The sequence below is a fragment of the Bombus flavifrons genome, chromosome 11 (assembly GCF_040668555.2).
Source record: "Bombus flavifrons isolate JBK064 chromosome 11, iyBomFlav1_principal, whole genome shotgun sequence".
NCBI lineage: Eukaryota > Metazoa > Arthropoda > Insecta > Hymenoptera > Apidae > Bombus > Bombus flavifrons.
Genome location: NC_138452.1, coordinates 7816087 through 7836778, shown reverse-complemented (window position 1 = coordinate 7836778; position 20692 = coordinate 7816087). Strand labels below are relative to the sequence as shown.

Here is a 20692-nt window from a genome sequence, read left to right as displayed (position 1 = left end):
AAATAGATTTTTAATTCGAGGGGAAGCATTAGGGACCGGTGAAAATATACGAGAGACGTGATTTCTCCGATATTTATAGTATTTATATTTGTTTACATATAATTTTCCATATATTATAATTATAATTGTAGTAGGCAAAAACAGTAGTATCGTTTAATAACAGAACAGTCGTACGACAAGAATACTAACTAAAAAGTTGTGAAAGAAGAAGAAATTGAAGGGAAATAGAGAAGAAGGATAGGGTGAGAGGGAACAAAAATGGTTTTCAAGGTTAACGAACGGTGGGTCTTCGACGCTCAAAAACAAGATTGCTGTTAGCCCTTATTTCCTTCTCCTGCGACTACGAGGGATTAGTCTTTTGCGTCGTTTCTCACAGGAAATATTAAATTTCTAATAGGCGCGTGTATCTTTTTCTCTCTTTCATTCTCAGAATCCTACGACTATAATAACTATTATATCCTGTATAACCGCGAAAATCTCAAATTATTAAAAATATACACCCTACGGATGTATCATTATTGCGCATTATATTGTGCAGAAGTATACTCGTAAATAGATGTATTCTCGAGCTTTTCATTCTCTTTTTTTTCATTTACTTTAGGCATTATTTTAAATATCGCTAACTAGGCCTTTCCTATTATATTTGGTACCCAGGGAAGCAGCTATTAAAGTTCGCTTTAAATATTTCATTTTTTTTTAAATATATCTCTAAACAGTTTTCGTCTTATTTTCATCATTGGGACAAGCTACTTGTGCATGCATATCTTTTACGGATTTTACGAGCTCACGACTCTTTCCTTTTCTTCTTTTTTTTCCATTTTTTTTTTTTTTTAATCAATTAAAACTAAAACCAATAAATAACGATTACCGATAAAACAGAGAGGATCAAGCACTGACCATCCGATGTTCTAGTAATTATTGACAATTATCCGTTAATATTTATCTTTAATAAATGGTGAAGTGGTAATGCTGCATTTTCAAGTAATCAACTGTTAATAAACTGAAGTATCGTAAATATCCAAAAATTGAAAAGTTGAAAATTCGGAATTTGTACAGCCCTCCGAATGATCAATGCCCGTTTACAAATTCATTTAAATTCAATGAGAAACACAATGAAAAACTATAACGAACGATACTACTGGAACAATCTGCAATTTCTTGTAAATGCAAATTGTTACAGTCTTTTTCGACACGCACTATAGAAACGTTTATACTTCGTATAGCTTTTTTTTCCTTTTTTTAATAGTTCGTGAACGCTTTAACAAGTTTGATCACGCGAGTCACGTGTACATCGAACAGGAGAAATGCTAGCAAAAAAGAGTGATTCGACGAGGAATATAATCAACTGTTTCGACTATTATCACCGCTACTCGATCGCTAACTTTTTATTGTTCGAATAATTTCGAGACTCGTCCCTCAAACGCATCCTATCGACGCAACATTCTCTCGTCGATAATTTCCTTTCACTCTTATCATAGCCGTTATTATCGTAACATCTATCAAAAAAGAAAATCCTTCGTCCTCTCGGAAGTTATTAAATTTCCTCCTTATAAAGTATTAATCTTTCTTCCTTCCTTTTTCTCGCGTTTTTCTTCTTTTTTTCTTTTTCTTTTCTTTTTTTTTCATAAACATTCGAATACAAATTGTAACTAATATGGTTTAAGTATCTCGAAGGTTTCGAGTAAAAGTATGTGTGCTTGGTCGTCGCTTGGTTTGCAATTTGGTTTGCGAAAAACCGTTTTCATACTACTTGTTGTATCATCGTAGCATAAAAAAATACGCAAAATATCGGGACTATCCTGGAACACGCACACCAGCAATGTTAACATTAATTAGATTAAAAAAGGTTTCATTGTTATTCGTACGCAAACTTTGCTAGCGGCTCTTTTTTTTTCTTTTTTCTTTCTTTCTTCTCTCGTTTTGAGCATCTTCAGGATCACAAATTGAGAACAGGATGATTCTCTGAGCTACGTATGTTAAGTGGTTTGATTCGGGCAGAGATCGAAATGTACAGTGTTAAAATGACGGTCTATAGACTTGGTACTAATTCATTGGTTCGCGATGGCGATGTCAGATGAAATATAAATGCTGTCACAGAAGATGATTCTTCCGGTGTTTCGGTTATTCTCGTTGCTGGGAGAAGAGAGAACCAAAATCGCGGGTTCAGGCGAAAGATTAAACAATCCTCGCACGTTTGCTCTTCCGGTCTACAGAACGAATATTCTCCAGCTTGTTGATAGATCTTGGTGTTCTCACGAGTAAATTATAGCAGTAATAAGTAGATAAAAATCGCTGATCGAAGATAAATGCGAGCATTGAGATTCTGAATAATTCGTAATAGAAGTAGATCGTCGTTTACACTGGAACAATAATTCCTTGAAAATGTAAAAATTATAGTACGAAAGAAAAACGGAAAAAAATAAATATAAAAAAATTATTCTCGTTGAAACTCTCTATCGATAAACGAATTATATAATATCCTATGGTAATCGTGAAATAAAATTGTTTATCTTTAACGAAACAGTCGGTCCTGCAGTAATCTTCACTTCAAGCTAGTCTCTTCTTTACATCGACGATCGAACTAAAGAATGTATAAATTAATATATTACATGTCGACTAAATAATAATAATAATAATAATAATAATAATAATAATAATAATATTAATAATAATATTAATAATAATAATAATAATAATAATAAAGCATATACAAAGGAGGTGCTATATAGAAGCCATGGACCAGTCCACGACAAAAAAGAGAGAAAATATATGAACGCGTATATCGAATACTTAATTTAATACGATGGTTCTTTAATTGTTTGTGTATATATATATATATATATAAAAGAAAAATTTTCCTTCTCCGGTAAAGTACAAACAACAAATTCATCAAATGTACCAGAGCTTTTAACGTAAAATTGAACACGAATATCAACGAGTATTCTAATTTCTTTCGACATCGATATATCGCTAATAAAGTCTAACATATTTAAAGATCTCTAGCTACGTGCTATCTTTCTGTGACACCTGACAAGCGATTGGCGTGGAGACGAACGTGTAAAACTTAAAAAAAAAAAAACAAAAAGAAATAATTAAAATTGATAATAAAATAAAAGAATTAACAATGTCCTTACGAAAGAAAAATTCAAACAGAATAATTCAAATTCAAAAACAAAGAGAAAAAAGTAAGAAGCGACAGATTGCTCGGACAATTAACGCACACATCTGGAACAATTATCGAACGAACAAGCTTTCATCTCGCTGTGATTAAAGCGCGGCACGCTTCACATCTCGTATAAAAATACACGGAACAGCGAGCAACAACAAAATTTACAGAAAAAGGGAAGCGTATTGATTAACATATCTTGTAACTCAATTACATCGATCGATACGAAGACACGTGATTCCACTGAAAAGCATTAATCCCTTTGCACCCGTACTTCGAATCTAGATGAGAACGAATATTTCCGCTATTTTCTATAATAGAATTTGTCAATTTGGTCGTTTTACGTCTCTTTCTCTCTTTCTTACTTTTGTTCTTTCTTCTTTTTTTTTGTTTTTAATTTTTTTCCCTTTTTACTGTTACTCTCGAACGAACGGTATGACATTAAAACACGAGAGAACAGTATCTCGTTAAAGCACTATGCGTTACGGACGCTCAGTCACTCGAAAACTCTTTTTCTTTTAGCTCAACCATCACAAAGAGAATATTTATACATATAAATTCGTACGTGGAAACTTAACTTTGCGTAAAATTTGTCAAACAAGCTTACATAGTTACATTTTTGCTTAACCCGCGTAAAAAATGCAGTTTCGCGTGCAAAGGGTCGACAACAAATCAGTCCACGAACCCAACACACTCTGGTACATATCGTTTTAAATTAAAAGGGTCGATTAACAGAACAGCGCGAAAAGCTTTAATAAATGGGACATCTTTGGGAGCGATAACAATAATGGGAGAAATGATTTCTTACACGACGCGTTAACAATAACAGAAATAATTCTAATAATATATATGTATATATAGTATCGATTATAATAATAAATTAAAAGATACAAGTTACACTCGTATATCATCGAACTGTTCTGTTAACAGCAATTTAAAAAAAAAAAAAAAAGAAAAGAGACGAACGTTCCCCGTTGATTTCATTTTTTAAAAACGTCAATCGTCAGACCGTCTTCTTTTTTTTCGCTCTAGCACTCGTGTTTAATCGACTTCGTTAAATTTCACGCCTTTAACCCTTCACGCTCGACTAATCTAGGACGCAGAAGAACATAAATACAGCGCCTCTTAAACAAAATTCTATATTACTAATTAAACGTATACGATAATACTTTAAAAAAGGAAAAGAAAACATGGCAGAACGTCCGATAATCTCCGCTGCGTGTTGCTACACGTATTTAGCATTGAAAACTTGATCGTACATACGTTCATTGAAATTGGACCATCGATTTGTCGATTTAAAATTACAATTTAGTCGATTTCCTACCACTTACGGTGAACATATCGTAAAATACTGAGATTCGCTTCCTCTCGTATAGAACAATTACTCAAACTAAAATTAAATACTTGTTCTCGTATGGAAATCAAGAGAAAGCAATGATAAGCACATCTCTCATCTTTGCTAGTTTTGGTATTACTTCACGCTTAAATAGGAGGATTTTACAATGAGACAATTAAAAATGGAAACAGTCTGAAAGTCTGGTTAGGTCCAAAAATGAGTCTTTTAATAACTGCTGAATCGTTCAGCATAAGTATGATCGAGTCATCACTGCAGAAGCCATTTCTTAAATTTATCTTGGTGTTTGCTGTTGTTTAAAAGATAGAGTTGATCAGATGGCTTCTAAGAGGCGAAATTCTTAAGACAAGCGATATTTCAATATCTTCGATATTCGCATAATATCTCAATATTATAACGAGTATTATTTTTTTTAATTTTAAAAACTATTGACCGAAAAAGCTTCAAAACAAATAAAAACACAATTCCGACAACGTGAGATTGATTAACAATGTATTGGATCTTAAAACCTGTTTCTCTGTAAAAAAAAAGATACAACAAAATTTAGCTTATCATACTCTTGTCCTATAGTATCCATATTTAACACAGGAATCTAAAAAAAAAAAAAAAAAAAATAAAAAGGACAAAACGTACATCAAAAACGTTGAGAGCAAAGGGTTAGACGCAATGATCGTTACAACGAACAGTTCACTAGAATACATCATATTTGATCGCATGACGCGATTGCAGAGGCAATTAATTCAATTATTCAACGCGGGGGGAAAAGTTGACAAAACGTTTCCATAAATATTACTTTAATATCAATGAAGGGAGGGCCTAGTGGCTCTCTGTTTTAGCCTAGCCAAAAGCGCCTGCTCCCCATCGTCTTCTGTCTTCGATAACATCCCTCGAAAACTCTCCGATCTGTACTTGTCCCTTAAGAACGTTCTCCTCTCTTCTTTGTACTTTTCTATCCTTTCTCTGCACTGGGGATCGCCCAAGTCTAAACCACCTAGGTTCTTTAGATGCGTTTTATCGGAATTAGCCGAGGAACTGTTCGACGATCCTGTTCCAACGTTAGGTGTGGAACTGTGCTGTGCGTCCTCTGTAGCCTGTTTCACAGGTAGAGAAGCTTCCTCCGACATTTTGTTAAACTTTGCCTCGTCTAACGATCTACTAAGAGACGCTCGTGTCGCTCTTGCGTGACGAGCTCTCAAACATGGCGGCAGATGTTGAGTATTATTCACCGGTGGCTCTTCCGATTTTCCCCGAGCAGAGTCCAGTTCCTGCCTCATCTTCCTTTCACGAACTATCTCCCTACCGATCTCAGAATCGAAGCTTCTTCGATCTTTATTATTCTCCGTTTCGTATCTTCTTCGCGGAGGAACAGACAAATCACCCACAATGCCTCCAGATAATCTTTGCAACGCTAACTCTTGAAGTATAGCGGCCGTATCTCGAAGAACGATAGAATCATCCACTGGAGAAGATGCATTCGAGAAAGTACAAGATGAGTTTAAAGACGTTGGCTCGGATGCACCTTCCGGGGGATGAGCTATCTCACTGGGCTCGGTAGCATTTTCCGATGGTATTACTACTTCTATGTGCTCTTGCAGTTGACTGTTCTTCACGTTGTTACATTTAGAAGGGTCCTCAGTACGTATAGGGAACTGTTTGTGTTGCTGACTGTTCTGAGCTGATTCCTTTGGTGAAACGTATTCGAAGCTTTGGCACTTTTCTGGCTTTTGACTCTGACTGCGTTGCTTATTATCCGTATTGGCCAAAGATAGATCCAGATCCTGGCTCTTCTTTGATTGATTAGAGAACGAACGGCGATCGTTTGCTTGGAATTGTGGCTTCTGATGTAGCTGCAAAGAACGTCGAATTTCTTTCTGCTGAAAGTCTGAGTGGTTCTTCGAAGAGCGTTGAGAACTTTCGAAGGTCTTCTCTTCTACCACAGCTTCTTCCTTTGCTGGATTCTCGTTCCTGTTGAAGGCTTCGGTGTTGTCTAGTTGCGAATAGCAGGCGGTGACCTCGTGCTCCATTTCGCTAGATTTCTGGTTCATACGAATGTCCGTCATACTAACGGTGCGAATTTTCTGATTTCCATTATCCTGATCGTGTATGGGCGAGTGAACGATGTTTGAATAATTATTGCCAGAGTTGACCATCCCGAAACTCGTTTGGTCCTCGAAAGCTCTAGAAGTTCTCTGCGCGGTGGCGTCGTGTTCCTCGAGGTTTCTGTTGTCGGCAACGTCAAATGTCATCTCGGCAGATTCTTGAGGAAGAACGGGACTTTCGGTTAAATCACTGACACCGATGCACGATGTATCTGTATCTACTGTTGAGCCCATGGTGAGATCCAAGGAGGTTCTGGAAACGTTCTCCGACATGGATCTCAGTTGCGGTGCATCAGTCGCGATCGCGTTATTCACAGTGCCTTCCAAAGGATCCTTCGAACTGCTCGACTCGCTCGTCGGTGTCGTGATCGAACCCGTAGTCTCGACTATCACCCATTCGCCAGAATCGTTGGTATTCGATATCATCTGTGACGTTTCTGTGTTGGTGAATATCTTGTCGGAGTTATCACAAATCACAAAACCGGAATCGGGCAAGTCCTCGATGGTCTGCTCACATGACATCGGAGAATCTAGATCGGTAGCGCTAGATAGTGGCAGTCCTGGCAATTCGTTTCTGTGTGCGTTTGAATTTCCAGCCATGGCATCGTCGTGCTGCGAACCGATCGATTTGTTGGTCGATGCATCGTGTTTTCTCACGTCCAACGTGTCTCTGTTGTCACAGTGAGATTTATTATCGTCAACGGAACAGGAGCTCGATCTATTTTCTACGTCTTTACACGGAGACATGGTTACTTTACTAGATTCTATCTCGCTAGGATGAGACATTAACCTATCGCAAGGTGTCATGTCTTGGTCGACTACATCTGATACAACTAGGTTCGATTCCTTCGAAGTCTTTTGAGCCTTGGAAGACTCTTTATCATCGTACAAATCTACATGTTTGTCGTATGTCATTATCCTCTCGCAGGACTTAGCGTTACTCTGTCCTTCTAAGTTTACGGATAACCTATGACTAGGGTCGGATGATTTATCGGAAGACACGCTAGTTCTGTTCAATTTGTTCGCGTTGCTTTGTTCTTCGTCGATCTCTAAAGGTAAAGTGAAACTTCGAAAACTTATCCTAGGACTGTTAGCTGGTACAGGTGATGTAGAATGCGGTGTTCCATGTAGCGTGGCGGGTGTGAGTGGGGTTGAAGCTTCGGATAATAATGGAAGGTACCCTGGTGTTGGCAAAGGAGATGGGGTATCCATACTGTGAACATCTGCAGAAACCATCACCTGTGAACGTGCGTTAAATATATCGATCAACACCAATGGCACAACTATATCTACAAAATTATAGAAACATAAATATACAAAGACGTGTAAAATATCATTTACCTGATCAGGACTTTGGCTATCAATGAAGCGCAACTCAACGTCGCACTGCAGTCTTTCCTCTAATCGCGATCTCTTTCTCTTGGACCCACCGGTGGCAGCGGTATTTTGTGTTCCTTCCGTCCTCTGACGTCTTGGTGATGCTTCTACCGATGCCACCCCGCCACTCTCCTCCTCCGAGAACATTCTCATCTCTCGTTCCTCCAAGTCGAAATTAAGCTGAATTTCCGACAGATCCAACGGCGATGATGTATTCGGTGCGTCCGCTAAATGATCGAAATACGAATCATGCGAAACCGATCGACTATGTCCGCAAGGTCTAGCTGGTGGTGGTCCAAGCAGAGGACCTAAACTGTCCTCACCGTCCAAGCTGTCTGCGCTTTTCACCGGTCTTAACCGTCGTAAGGAGTTTAAGGAACTTGGCACCGTTTCTGTTTGAGGTGGCGTGCCAACTTGTCTTGTTTTTCCTCTGGCACCCAAGCCACCTCGCCCGAATAAAGCTCTCCAGTTCAATGAGGGTGAACGTTTCGAGCCGTTTCTCTTTCGCGGTAATTCTATGACCGTATGGTAATGTAATGGTAATCCGGCTGGACCGGCGCCCACTTCCACGTAATCAGGCTCGCCTCTCAAGCTTCGATTTCGAGCCTCTTCCAAACTAAGCAATCTCGCCGGTGTTGTAATAGCTAGCGATTTCGGCCGCCCAACTGGACCGTCTCCGAAAATTAATTCGGCGTAACAGACTAAAAACTCTGTGACCACAGCCTGCACACCGACACCCTGCAACGCTGCTACACCCCCAACCTCTAATTCCTTGCATCTTAGAAGGTTTGGAGCCCAAACAATGGCAACGTTACGTGGTGTCATACCGGTCTCCGCTCCTCGAGCTGCCACTCTCACTAAATGACGCATCAGATATTCTAAGGTTCTGAAATCCAAAATACATATAGTGTTATAAAGATAATGTTAGAATTATTTATGATTTCAAGTTGCACGTGTATTTCAAAATTGTCACAGTTGAAAATGATCCAATCTTAGAGGAAGAACATGAAAAATCACAACAATCACATTTGTCTCCTACAGTCTATTTCTTTTACCAACATCATCATATCTCATATTAGTAATTATCTTGCAAAGCTTCCAAACATAATTTTTCGCTTTTCCCGACAACTTATTGAGTTGCATCGCTTTTGAAATACATGTACTAAGGGAAAAGGGAAAGCCAGGTCTTTTTATCCTGTGCGTTACCTGTAGTGCGGTGGTGGTAATTTTCTAACGGTATCCCTCATCCGCCTTAATCTTTCCGCGTCGGTGTTAGCTTGAACCGCGCTAACGAAAGTAGAATAAAGCTGGTATGTACAGAGTGGATTCGGTAGTTCTCTGAAGTACATTTTCAACAACGACGCTACAGAATGAATATCTTGTAAAATACTTTCATCGGAATGCAATGCAGGAACACGATCCTCGTCGAACGCGTTTCGTAATCTCTGAATGTTCGATGTCACGCCGCTTAGACGATATATACCGTCCACTAAGCCATGATTCTCGATGAATTCAGCGCAACACGTTAAAACGGTAGGCACTATAAACACCATAGTACATTGTACAATTGTTAAACCGTATACGATTAAGTGACTTACAATGGCTCATGGAAATATTTGAACACTTGTCATAGGAAACTTTTATATACACGTATATACTTTGTGCGTTATGAAAGATATTTTGATATCTCATTAGCGCTTTAATTAGATCTGACTATCACGATTATATACATAAACTTTTTAAGCAATTTGAAAATGCATATAGAAATTACATTCATGAGCTATTGTATATCAAGCTCAATATAAAATATTTGTGTATATATACCATCTTGACCAGAATTTAAAAGATGTTCCCCCAAATCACAACCAAATACACGTTCCTTCAGGATTCCTGACTGCTTTAATCGTCTCCTAGACGGTCTATTCAATATGAACGATCTGAAAAAGGCGATTAGCTTTCCGTGCTTCCTAAGCACCGGTTTCACGGGTAACTTTGATCTAACTGTCGTTGACACGGTCAGATGCCGTGGTACTTTATCCCCGATCACAGCCACACATTCGGCTGGGAAAAAACCGACTGCAAATCCGTGCTTCCCACGCCACCAAGTACTTTCCCCTGGAGGAGGCATATCTATTACAGAAATCATGTCTCCAACCTGAAAATCATCAATATTTTCACATTAAATTTATCAACTTGTTATATAATTTTCTTTTTCTTTTTACTATTCAAACTCGTACTATTAGATCTTCAATATTTATGCAATTTAATATTACACCCTGTCACGATCATCTTTCCAATCTAAATCAGATGCTAACCAGAGATTTATCAAATCTTCTTAAATATTACAACAGCCACTCTACTTTGGATATTTTATATATTTTTGTCTATTATGAACGTTCTGTGCATTTTTATACTCAACAGTTTCTCACAAATGAATAACGATTCGCGGTCTACTTACTAGTATATATTGGAATTTTTTTATCAAGTTGAAATAATACCTGAAAGGAGATTTCATCCGGTGCCTGAGCCACGTAAGGTCTAACTGCATAAGCTGCGGCTACTGCGGGAGTATTAATGGGACATGAATCTGACTCTGGCACGAGGATTCTTCTTCCTCTATTATCTAGCTGCAACCAATTTAACACAGGACCGCAATTTAGGCCTTCGTGATTTAACTGCGAGAACCTATTCAAATAGTCCCTCAGTATATCACAGGTGTTCTTTGGCCGTGTATCTGGAAGCTTTGTTAAGGAAGAGAACTTCCTGTCAAATATGCAGCGATGCAATTGCTTGTCAAACATAACAAAATTATCATAAGATCGTTGCAGCGTCCAGCATGCGTCCCCGGATGTTACTCTGACCGCGTAGCTGTCGGAATCATTGGTACCTTCGCTAAGCGAAACCTGCAAAACCAACGTATAACTTTTTAGTCTTATTTAGACGACGGATCTGAAAAACACGCGTGTCGTGTCTTTTGAATCCGCCGTTTCTTCTTTTTTTATTTCTTTCTTTTTTGGCCCTTCATCGATACCGGAGGAATATCATTATCTCTTTTGTAGAACGTATGACTGATTATAATAATAGGGGACATTTAATATTCAGTAAATAACGATACATTGAATTTTTTATAGAATAAACATAGTTAATCGAATGTGAAGAAGAATAAATAGGATCTTTAAAATATTGAAAGAAAGTTGACTAAACGTAAGGATTGATAAACAAAGAACTTGGGTATTTTAATGTACTCATTGCGTAAGAATTATTCAAAATATAAATGTATATATTTATAAATACATGTATTTATATTTATATCTTGAATAATTCTTATGGATTGAGTACATTAAAACTGTCTATAATATACGTAATAATTAACAGTTTTAGTTAGAAGTTCAGGTAAGGAGATAATATTTTTAAATGAAAATTTGGCCAAGATTGGAGGATGGAATTGAATAGCTTAAGGTTAATTCGAATGTAACTGACCTCCAAGGAACTGAGTTCAACATGTTCGTAATGAAAGTGGGCACACTCGTCCAACTTTGGAAACCGTGCTATACTGCTCATGTTGCTGCCAGAACTGACTGGTGTACTGAAATCGTCCGTTCGATTACATCCTAATCCCTGCGTTCAATAAAAATTTTTACGATTTTCTATCGATTCTCGCAATCATACTGTGTCTTTTAACGCACTGAAGGTCAACAGTAATTAACATAAAATATCATAATCAGGCAGAATTTGTGAAACAAACGTTTTCTAGGTTTCTTTGAAACTTCGCCAAAATTTCGAAGAAGGAAATTTCTACAAAAATTCTATAAAATCCTACGTCTCAATGCGTTAACGTATATTGTACTTAACGTTTGTACAGCGATCCACGAAAATGCACGAGCAACTAGCGTAAACATTTTTTTATATACATATAACACATCGCGCGAGTTATATGAAACTATGCACGTGATATATTCAAAAAATGTTTCTACAAATTTTCAGATATTTTCATCGACCACTGTACGTATGTAAAAAGTAGTTTAAAATAAAGTGTTATTGGAATTTATTTCACAAAAAATATACGTATTATTTACTGACAAATCACTACGCTGCACAACGTAAATAACTCTATTATATATTTAACCTAATTTATATTACGAAAGAAAAAGAGGGAGAGAGAGAGAAAGAGAGACAGAGAGAGAGAAAATTTTCTAAAATTACACAAAGGCAAGATTTGTGCCAAAGCAACGGTGGCAAAATATTTTCTTAGCGTAATGTCAAAAATAATATGCCGTTGCTACTAAGAAATGAGAACCGTGACATCGAGTTATTCGAATAAACTTATTATGTAAGTACGAACGGTTTAAACGAGTTTCGCTGCATTGCGTTCAACGTTAGCAGAATATGGAGGCAGTCTGTGAAGGCAATTGAAGAAAGACGGTTAAAGATGAATCATCGTGTGTCGAGAAGATAACTAACGAGGGGAGAACACGACATCGGTTCACCGATTTGGTTCAAATTTTGTCCCGTGGGTAGGCCAAATTCTTTGGTAAATATCAGGTTTAATGGCTCGGTAATGGTATCGTTTTATTAAATCATCGTTCCGGGTGTGTCCTAAGTAGGAGCCAAATTTCGCCATCCCAATCGATAACCCAAACGTGGTACACGGTGCCCTCGTAAATGGAAAACTCACTTATTTACGAGCTAACGAACAAGCTTTCCCCAATATGGCTAGACCGTGTAAATTTTCCAATTACCAGCTACGAGATAAATCGTTAATTTACCAAGTTCCAAATCTTACGACAGTTTAACTTACGAATTTTCCAATCTATCGATTGAACAAATTTTCGGCTTGCTAGGTCCTTGAATGTTCAAATTTCAGTAAAAAAAATTCTCTTTCAAATATTCAATCGTGAAAAGCTTACACGCGCAACTTTTCGAATCGCTGTTACGCGCAGCTTAGGAGTATGTAGCTTGATTTACGTGACTCTTTAACAACGCGATTACGGACGTGTTAGTTGCAATTAACGCTTTCAGAATTACATAGAATTTGCCCGGAGAACAGATCAGAAACTTGTCTGATCGCCGTAATTCTTAATTACAGGAAACTTTCGAGCAATTTTAAGATCGAATAAGCAGATACTTCTGCTCTCAAGGAATGTTTCATTTCCATGAAACCACTATCTACTGGCAGTATAATTTAATTACTACATCGAATTACATCTTAAATACTAGAAATTCCAACATTTTTAGAGATACCATGTTAAATGAAATAGATGTTAAAATATTCCGATAAGATCGATGAGATTTAAGAAGATAGATATTAAGCGCGGCACTTGTTCCAGGTAAATTATGTTATATAAAGCTTTCGAAACGTGAGGAAAAATCGGAAGTCGAGCCAAGACTTTCAACGAAGGGTACAAGGGACTTCCTCTTTAACCGCTGAGAGAAGTGGTAGAGTAGGCTTTCAATTATAAGAGCGCTATCAATTATTTCGTTTGTTCGACGAGTTTACGTCTCGTTGGTCACCAACTGGTTCCGACCTACCAATACCATTCGATAACAAAAACCGACGACGCTTTTGAAAATTCCTCTGTCAATTTCAACGTATTTCGTCAAATCGTTTCAGCAACTTTACCTTTGTAAGCATGGAATTTCTCATAGAATTATTCAATTGCTAATCGCCAACTGCTTGAGTTGAAATTTTTATACGCTTCATAGATGAGAATATTACGTGTACGTTAGAATTGTGTGTATAACATTGTTCCTTTATAATTAAAAAGAAAGAAGCAGAAACGGTACCTTTATCAGGATGTTCTCTTCGAACGATCGAAAGAAACAAAGAGAAATAATTAGAAAAAGAAGAATCTCGTACCAACAGAATAATAATAATAATAATAGAATGTTGAGAGGAAAAAAGACGTACAGATTTTTGTATGCTGATATTTCGATCTTCTTCTTTTCTCCTCCTCCAATAGAATATACGACTATGCATAACAACAGGAAGGAAAAACAAAAGTAAAAAATAAAACCAAAAAATGAAAAAAGAAAGGAAACATTTTATATGGAAGAAAATGTATGTAGATTTTTTTATGGCAACAGTTTGATCTGCGTTATTTCTTTTTCTTCTTTTTTTCTCTCTCTCTCTCTTTCGTTTCCTTGAATGGAATAAGTATCCGTGTCGTTTTATGGAGCACGCGGTGGTACGTGCACTTGAACGAAACAGTTTCAGAGAGGAGATCGCAGTGCGGAGAGTATCGACAAACGAGTGCAACTTGTCTTATTTGGGTCATTGTATTTTTTGGCAACGTCGAGGCAAACATCAGAGCTTCTCTATACGTATAAGTCGAGCACTGTTCTCTCCCTGCTGGATCTGGCAATCGCTGGGAAACGATCGTTCCGCGCTGCCTCCTGCTTTACGCTTCTTTAAACCTGATTTTGTTGCCAATCCGACTCACAGTTCCTCTCTAATTCTCTGTAATTGCAACTATTATCTATATAGAATACTCCTGATCGAACATAATCCATCGATATCTATTCCATCATTTTCTCTTCGGTTTTATAATCTGCTAGTTTAACGAATCATTTAATACGCTACATTACAAGCAAACATTTTACTTGCAATTTTTTCTGCTCGATCGAGTATCAATCGTGGTTCACCAAGGCGGAAAATTCTAACATTTAAGGCGAGCATTGTTTGTAAACGAAGACAACAGGAGAGACGCGTACGATAAGCAATTTTTTGCAGTCCTCGAGTAAACTCGGTGATTTATGCGTAAAATTGTGGAATGTTTATCAACGCCATCGGTAGGTTACGCGAATTCTCGTTCGCTGAAGTTTCTCGAATCCCTTTCAACGCTTTCAAAGAGACAAAAGTCCCATCGCGAGAATCTTCGTTCGGTCAGGCTTAAACAATCTTTTTCGATAGAAAGGAAAATTCCATTGAAATTCAAGGACGAAGAGAGAAGAAACTCCTGTTTCATTCAAAAAGAAATCCTTTCTCCGCCGGGGAAAGGAAAAAAAGAAAAGGACAGGAAAATACGATTTCTATAACGGCGACGAAGTGAAATTTTCACAAGATTTCTATACACGTAATTGAACGCGACACGAGAGATGGTTCTCTGGGGCTCGTTATTCGATTCATAATTTCCTACGCGTTCGAGATACGTTGATAGATGCAGAGGGATCTGGAATATAATGAAATTGGAAAATTGCGTTCTACGAAGGAGAAAAAGCGCTGGAAGCGGCATTAGCGCGCGTTTTGCGATCGATAAACATCAAGGAATTTATAACGCGAAACATCCAAGCAGCTGCAGTTCCTCTCCTCCCTGTTAGTAGGTCAACGAACTTTTTGGCAACATTAAGCAAACATTACGAATGCTACGTACTGCGTCTACTCTACTTCCACCGTGCTATACGCGATGTTCTTCGATAAATCGTGAAAGAAACTATCCAACGTAAAAATTCCTTCCTATTATTATATTGCTGTTCCTCTTGTCGGAGATCTCTTTTTATAAATAGTTGCAAATAGCTATAAATGTATATTCGTCGATTGTCTGACACACTTTTTCAATTAGCTGAGAAATTATTGAAAATGCATAGATATATTTTCATCTCTCCTCTTACTTTCTTCCCTTTTTTCTTACACAAGTAAACGGCGTGAGATCGCGTTTATACGCTTATCTGGTGAGATATTTATAAGCGATATGCCCTAAACGATTATTTGTATTTCGTTCTGCATAAATAAATGAAATGGACGATATATTTGTGCTCGATAGCGCGAGATAATCGCAGTCGCCTGGGATAACGGCAAATGATATTTAAATTTCTTTAACGATAACCATATAACAAGAAGAACACGTCAGCTATGATACTTGTAGTTTGATCGTTCTTTTTTTTTTTTTCTTTTTTATAATTCTACCATTCTGTTGTGTTAGTTGCAATTACATCGAGTAAGATAATTATTATTACAAATGGCTTGCAATCTATGGAATTTACTATTGGTATCTTATCAAATTTTGCTAACAATTAGTAAAATTATTTTAATTAAGTAACTAGGGTTTCATTTAATAAATTTAATGTTGCAATTTCGATCTTGCAGTTTTCTTTTCTTTAACCCACGTTCTTTTGTCTTTATTCGAATTTTACATTCTACGGTATATGGATGATTTGTAAAAGAGGACAAAAAGAGGATCGAAGAAAATATCCAACGTCTAATAAACATTCACCCTAAGAAGGATCAATGCAGGAAGCTGTTAACGATATTATCTTCGCCGACCAAAAGAGAAGACATCGACGGAGGATTTTCAAGAAACTGAAATGCGAAATTTGAAAATAGTTTGGCAAAAGGAGGGACGACTGGTTAGGGTAGGGATGGGATCGATGCGCGGTTAAATTGTACGAGGTCACCAATTTCTCTGGAGCGCAGGATCGCGGGAAAATTTATTTGGAAACGTCCATGGAAACAATCGCTAGAAGCCATGCGAACCGAAGCATAAATCTTATCTGTTAGAGATCTCTATACAGGGTAAAAAAATCTATAGGATTAAAGAGTGACAGAATTGGAAGGCAACGAAATTCAGATAAATCGATCGGATAGATTGCACGTACAAATAATCATTATTTAGAACTAAAGATACATCTGATAAGAAAAATCTGCTTTCGTATCACGTAACAAAGCGTTCGATTAATATAATTCGCAGTAAGCTGGAACTGAAAGTAGAGAAGGTCTTTGGTCAGTCGCCATGTCGATCAGATCGGATTACATAAAATTATTACCTAAATCCAAGATGACACATTGTCAGATACGTAATCTACTTTCGTAGGTGAAAAAAACAAAGTCTCGGATCGATAACGTCATCGACAGGCTAGAAAAAGAAAATGTATATCTAAAGGGGAAATATTCTTCGATCAAATAGAAATCCGATCGAAAATGGATCAGATTGTTCGATACGAGATTGCCAATTAAAATCAAAATTCTGGATTAACGATTAGAAGAATCAACAGAGTGGAAACAAAAGTGGAATATGGAAAAAAGTTGGTCGAGTGGATAGAAGGTTGATTAGAGAGCAGATTATGTAAAGCTTATGTAAAATCAAAGATACATTATTAGATGCAGAGTCTATTTTATACATACTATCGAACCATGTAATAAAGTCTTGGATGAACAACATTCTCAACAGGCTGGAAGCAAAAGATGAAAGATGAACAAGTTGTCCGATGAAATTCAAGGTTGATTAGTGGCTATAAAAACGAGAAGGCAAGGCCGTTTGACGTTCTTCGAGGGAAACGCTATCAGAGAAATTATTAGGCCATGCGGGGAACGGGTAAAGAAAGTTAGAGCAGAGAGCGTCGTGATTCGATTATCTATGAATCAGGACAACCCAAATGGGGCAGAAACGTAACAAGGACAGCCGCACAGGACGAGTCCATTAAACGTGCCTGTACAAAAGCAATATTTTATTATATACGAGTAAACAAAATAATCATATATTTCAATCATTACCATAATAACGATAATAATCAGATCGCAGACCGAAAAATCAATTATTGTAAGATAAACTCGTTCTGGAATGATGAAACCGAACGGAAAGATGGATCGTTAAAAAAGAAAGAAAAAGCAAACAAACAAACAAACTCGTCCCTGAAAACCACAGGATCTCGGCTAATATTGACACGATCAAGCAAATTAATTCGAGTCGTTACAAGGACAAACAACGGAGTCAAACCAAATGGAAAGATCGATTATTGGAACGTAAATTCGTCGTTGAACGATAAAACCAAGCGAAAAGATCGGTTAACCAAAATGTTAGATAAACTTCGTAGTGGAAATCACAGGATAATATTCTCAGGTGTATCGTGCGATGGAAAGGTTTACATACTTCGTCAATATACAAGGTACAGAGAATCTCAACCACGATATAACAAAGGAAACAAAGAAATACGAACTAAAGAAAGCGGTATAAGAAACCATGGAAAATTAGAGACACTACCTGAACGCTGCCCAAGAAAATTTCGATAAACCGATACGAGATCCTCAAACACATCGGAAATCTTGTCGACCATCTATAGGTCTACTATCCATGGAAATAATCGGCACAGTGTTGCTTATATTTCACGCTCCTTCATCTCGTGAAAAATTCAGCACGTGTTTTAAACAACCTCCATAGAAAATCCTCTTTGTGTCAATAAACTCCTCGAAAACAGATGACCTTTGTTTGCAATAGGAAACCGTCTTCGGAATAGATAACTTTAGAATGGATAACCGTCTCGATCGCCTGTCGAGAAGCCGACGAGAGAGAGAGGTCGGTGGACGTGGAACGAGAGACGATTTGGTCGACGAGACGGAAAAACTACCTCGAGACGGCTGGAACAGCTGGCACAGCTGGCGAGGAAGACGCGACGCATAGCGTCGCGAGCCAGCACGAACGTGAACGTTCGACGAGACGTCGGGACGAGGCCTGTCGGACGGCACAGCGGCGTCTCTCTCGTTGTGTGTTCGTCGAACAGAGCGGCGAGTCGACGCGGAGGTGGGAACGATTGGCGGCTCGGCTGGTGGCGGCGGTGGCACGGCCGAAGGACGACGCGATCGTCGACGATGACGTCGTGGTAAGCGGTCGAACGCGACCGCGGAGGAACGCGACGAGGGTTTTAGCCACCGCGACTTCAGCTGCCTCGATTCCATGCTCGCGTACGAATCCCAAGTGCTTGGTCGACGTCGAGGGGACGGGGGAAACTGGGTCACGGAGTCACCAGCCAGCCTCCGCATCGCACACAGGGACACCAAGGATCCCGAGGAGCCGTGCGCGACCCTGCGATCGCGCAACTCTCCTCTCTCATCTTCTCTCATGCCCCTTCTTCGCGCGAGACGACGTAGTTGCCGCCGCGCATGATTTACGATTCCGAATGGAGATACGTACGGAGGATTATTGGTGTTCCTGGGCAAACTAGTGTACGGTGATGGGATAGGGAATTGGGCATTTTCGAACAATTGTTGTGGTGTATTTAGCGAGGGAGAGACGGTCGAGTCAGGCTACGCTGGTGCGATAGTGCGGATTCGTTAAACGTACACGTTGCAGTAACTCGATATTGGTATACTCGTAGAGATCATTTACGAACATCTTATGCGCGTTGTACGAAAGATTTTGGAAGCTGCTACATAGAAGCAACGAGATATTTAGCGTGGCGAGTATTCTCGTTGCGAGAAGCGCAAGAATAATATCCAATTGTTGAGAAATGTAGAGAGTTAACGGGTTATAAATTACGCGTTGTATAATCTCCTTTTTCACAATTTTACTAAATCGTAGGCCGAATAGGATGTTCGGTCAATCGGTTGACTCGTATAGTTTATAAAATGTACATGTACATCTGTTTCGTTAGGAAACTTTTCACCGTTACAATTGCCGCTCGATACTAGAAAGAAGCAGCGAAATTGACGATTGCGTCGAATTTGACAGAGCGAAAATTAAGGGAATAACTCGATCAGACAGGTGATAACTTTCTGATATCGTAATAAAGTGGTTTTCAAATAGCGTAATATGTTTCTTGAAACGCATCCTCCAGGGGAACTTTCTATTTTCTTCACGCAACGTTAGGCGACTGGAATAGCCGATTACTTTCATCACGTGATCATTCGCGCGTTACCATCGGTATTCATTTGCCACGAAAAACACCGGTAGTTTGTGCGAACGACGTTATCTTTCTTCCCTGTAGCTACGTACGTGCCACGACTCTATCCGAAAGCAACTTGATCAAGCATAAATCGGCGTACATCTTACCTAGTTTGCGACCATCGCACTCATCCCAGTAATTCAAGCTTAATGGAACTCAATTATTCATCGGTACCGAAGAAAGTACGTTTCCTCCTTCATACCTCATTCGCTACTCTAATTTTTATCGAAATCTTATATTTAATGAAATTTCCTTCGGTGCTTTAACGATCGATCTAATTTCCAGCGTAACTCTTGCGTAACATAATTTTTGTTATATTTATAATCTGAAAATAGATATAACATATATATATATACATAATAAATATATCCGTATTTATGCACAAGCACAAAATGCGCAAGTGACCGATTCACTCATCAACGCCCAGCCCAAACCGCTGTATCTGGAAACGTGAAATTTGGACGGTACACTTCTTTTATGACACAGACAGGATGTAAGAAAGGATTTTGAGAGATACCCTAAAAGGATAAAAATGGGGTAGCATTTATTATTCAAGGATATCCATACGTCACGAGTTGCTGAATTTGAACGCGTGAAATTCGGCGTATAAATTGCCGTTGAAAATTAAGAAACATGTGTTTCAGCCTTTTTCGAAATTCAACCCTTACGAAGACGAAGAAGAGCATTCGAACTACTCGTTAAATATAAATAAACACGCGTTTCAGCGTTTTTTCGAGATTCAATCGCTAAATAGCGTTTGAACAGAGTGAAGGTTTGAGAGAAATTCGAATATTTAGAAAGTGAAAAGCAAAACGGAATGATAAGTAATTAAAGAAATAAATAAATATGTATATTACGCGCTAGCGGTTAACATGCATGGCGTCAGTGTCGGGCCATAGTATCAATGTCAAAAGATCATCAGAACTGAATATTAATCGTATACTTACGTGATGAAATTAAGAAATTAACGAAGAATAAAAGTTGATCGGTCTGGGCGTCAAAAAATCAATCATATCCTCGTATCATTGAGACGTCAGTGGAATC

General features: G+C 38.2%; 1 protein-coding gene across 10 annotated transcripts in view; it reads right to left on the bottom strand.

The window, feature by feature from the left end:
- Positions 1–838: 838 nt before the first annotated feature.
- Positions 839–20692, bottom strand: part of CdGAPr (GTPase-activating protein CdGAPr) — a 42946-nt gene continuing 23092 nt past the window's right edge. For 6 of the 10 annotated variants that reach the window (XM_069123477.1, XM_069123484.1, XM_069123475.1 and 3 more), the window contains 6 exons: positions 11477–11614; positions 10495–10899; positions 9821–10151; positions 9203–9536; positions 7961–8882; positions 839–7858 (listed from right to left, as the gene is read on the bottom strand). In XM_069123477.1, coding sequence (XP_068979578.1) covers positions 5321–7858; positions 7961–8882; positions 9203–9536; positions 9821–10151; positions 10495–10899; positions 11477–11614 — 4668 coding nt within the window. In that variant the 3' untranslated portion in view covers positions 839–5320. Of the gene's footprint in view, positions 7859–7960; positions 8883–9202; positions 9537–9820; positions 10152–10494; positions 10900–11476; positions 11615–17970; positions 18487–20692 lie in introns of those variants that run through there. The other 4 variants (XM_069123482.1, XM_069123481.1, XM_069123483.1 and 1 more) reach the window with 4 other exon arrangements.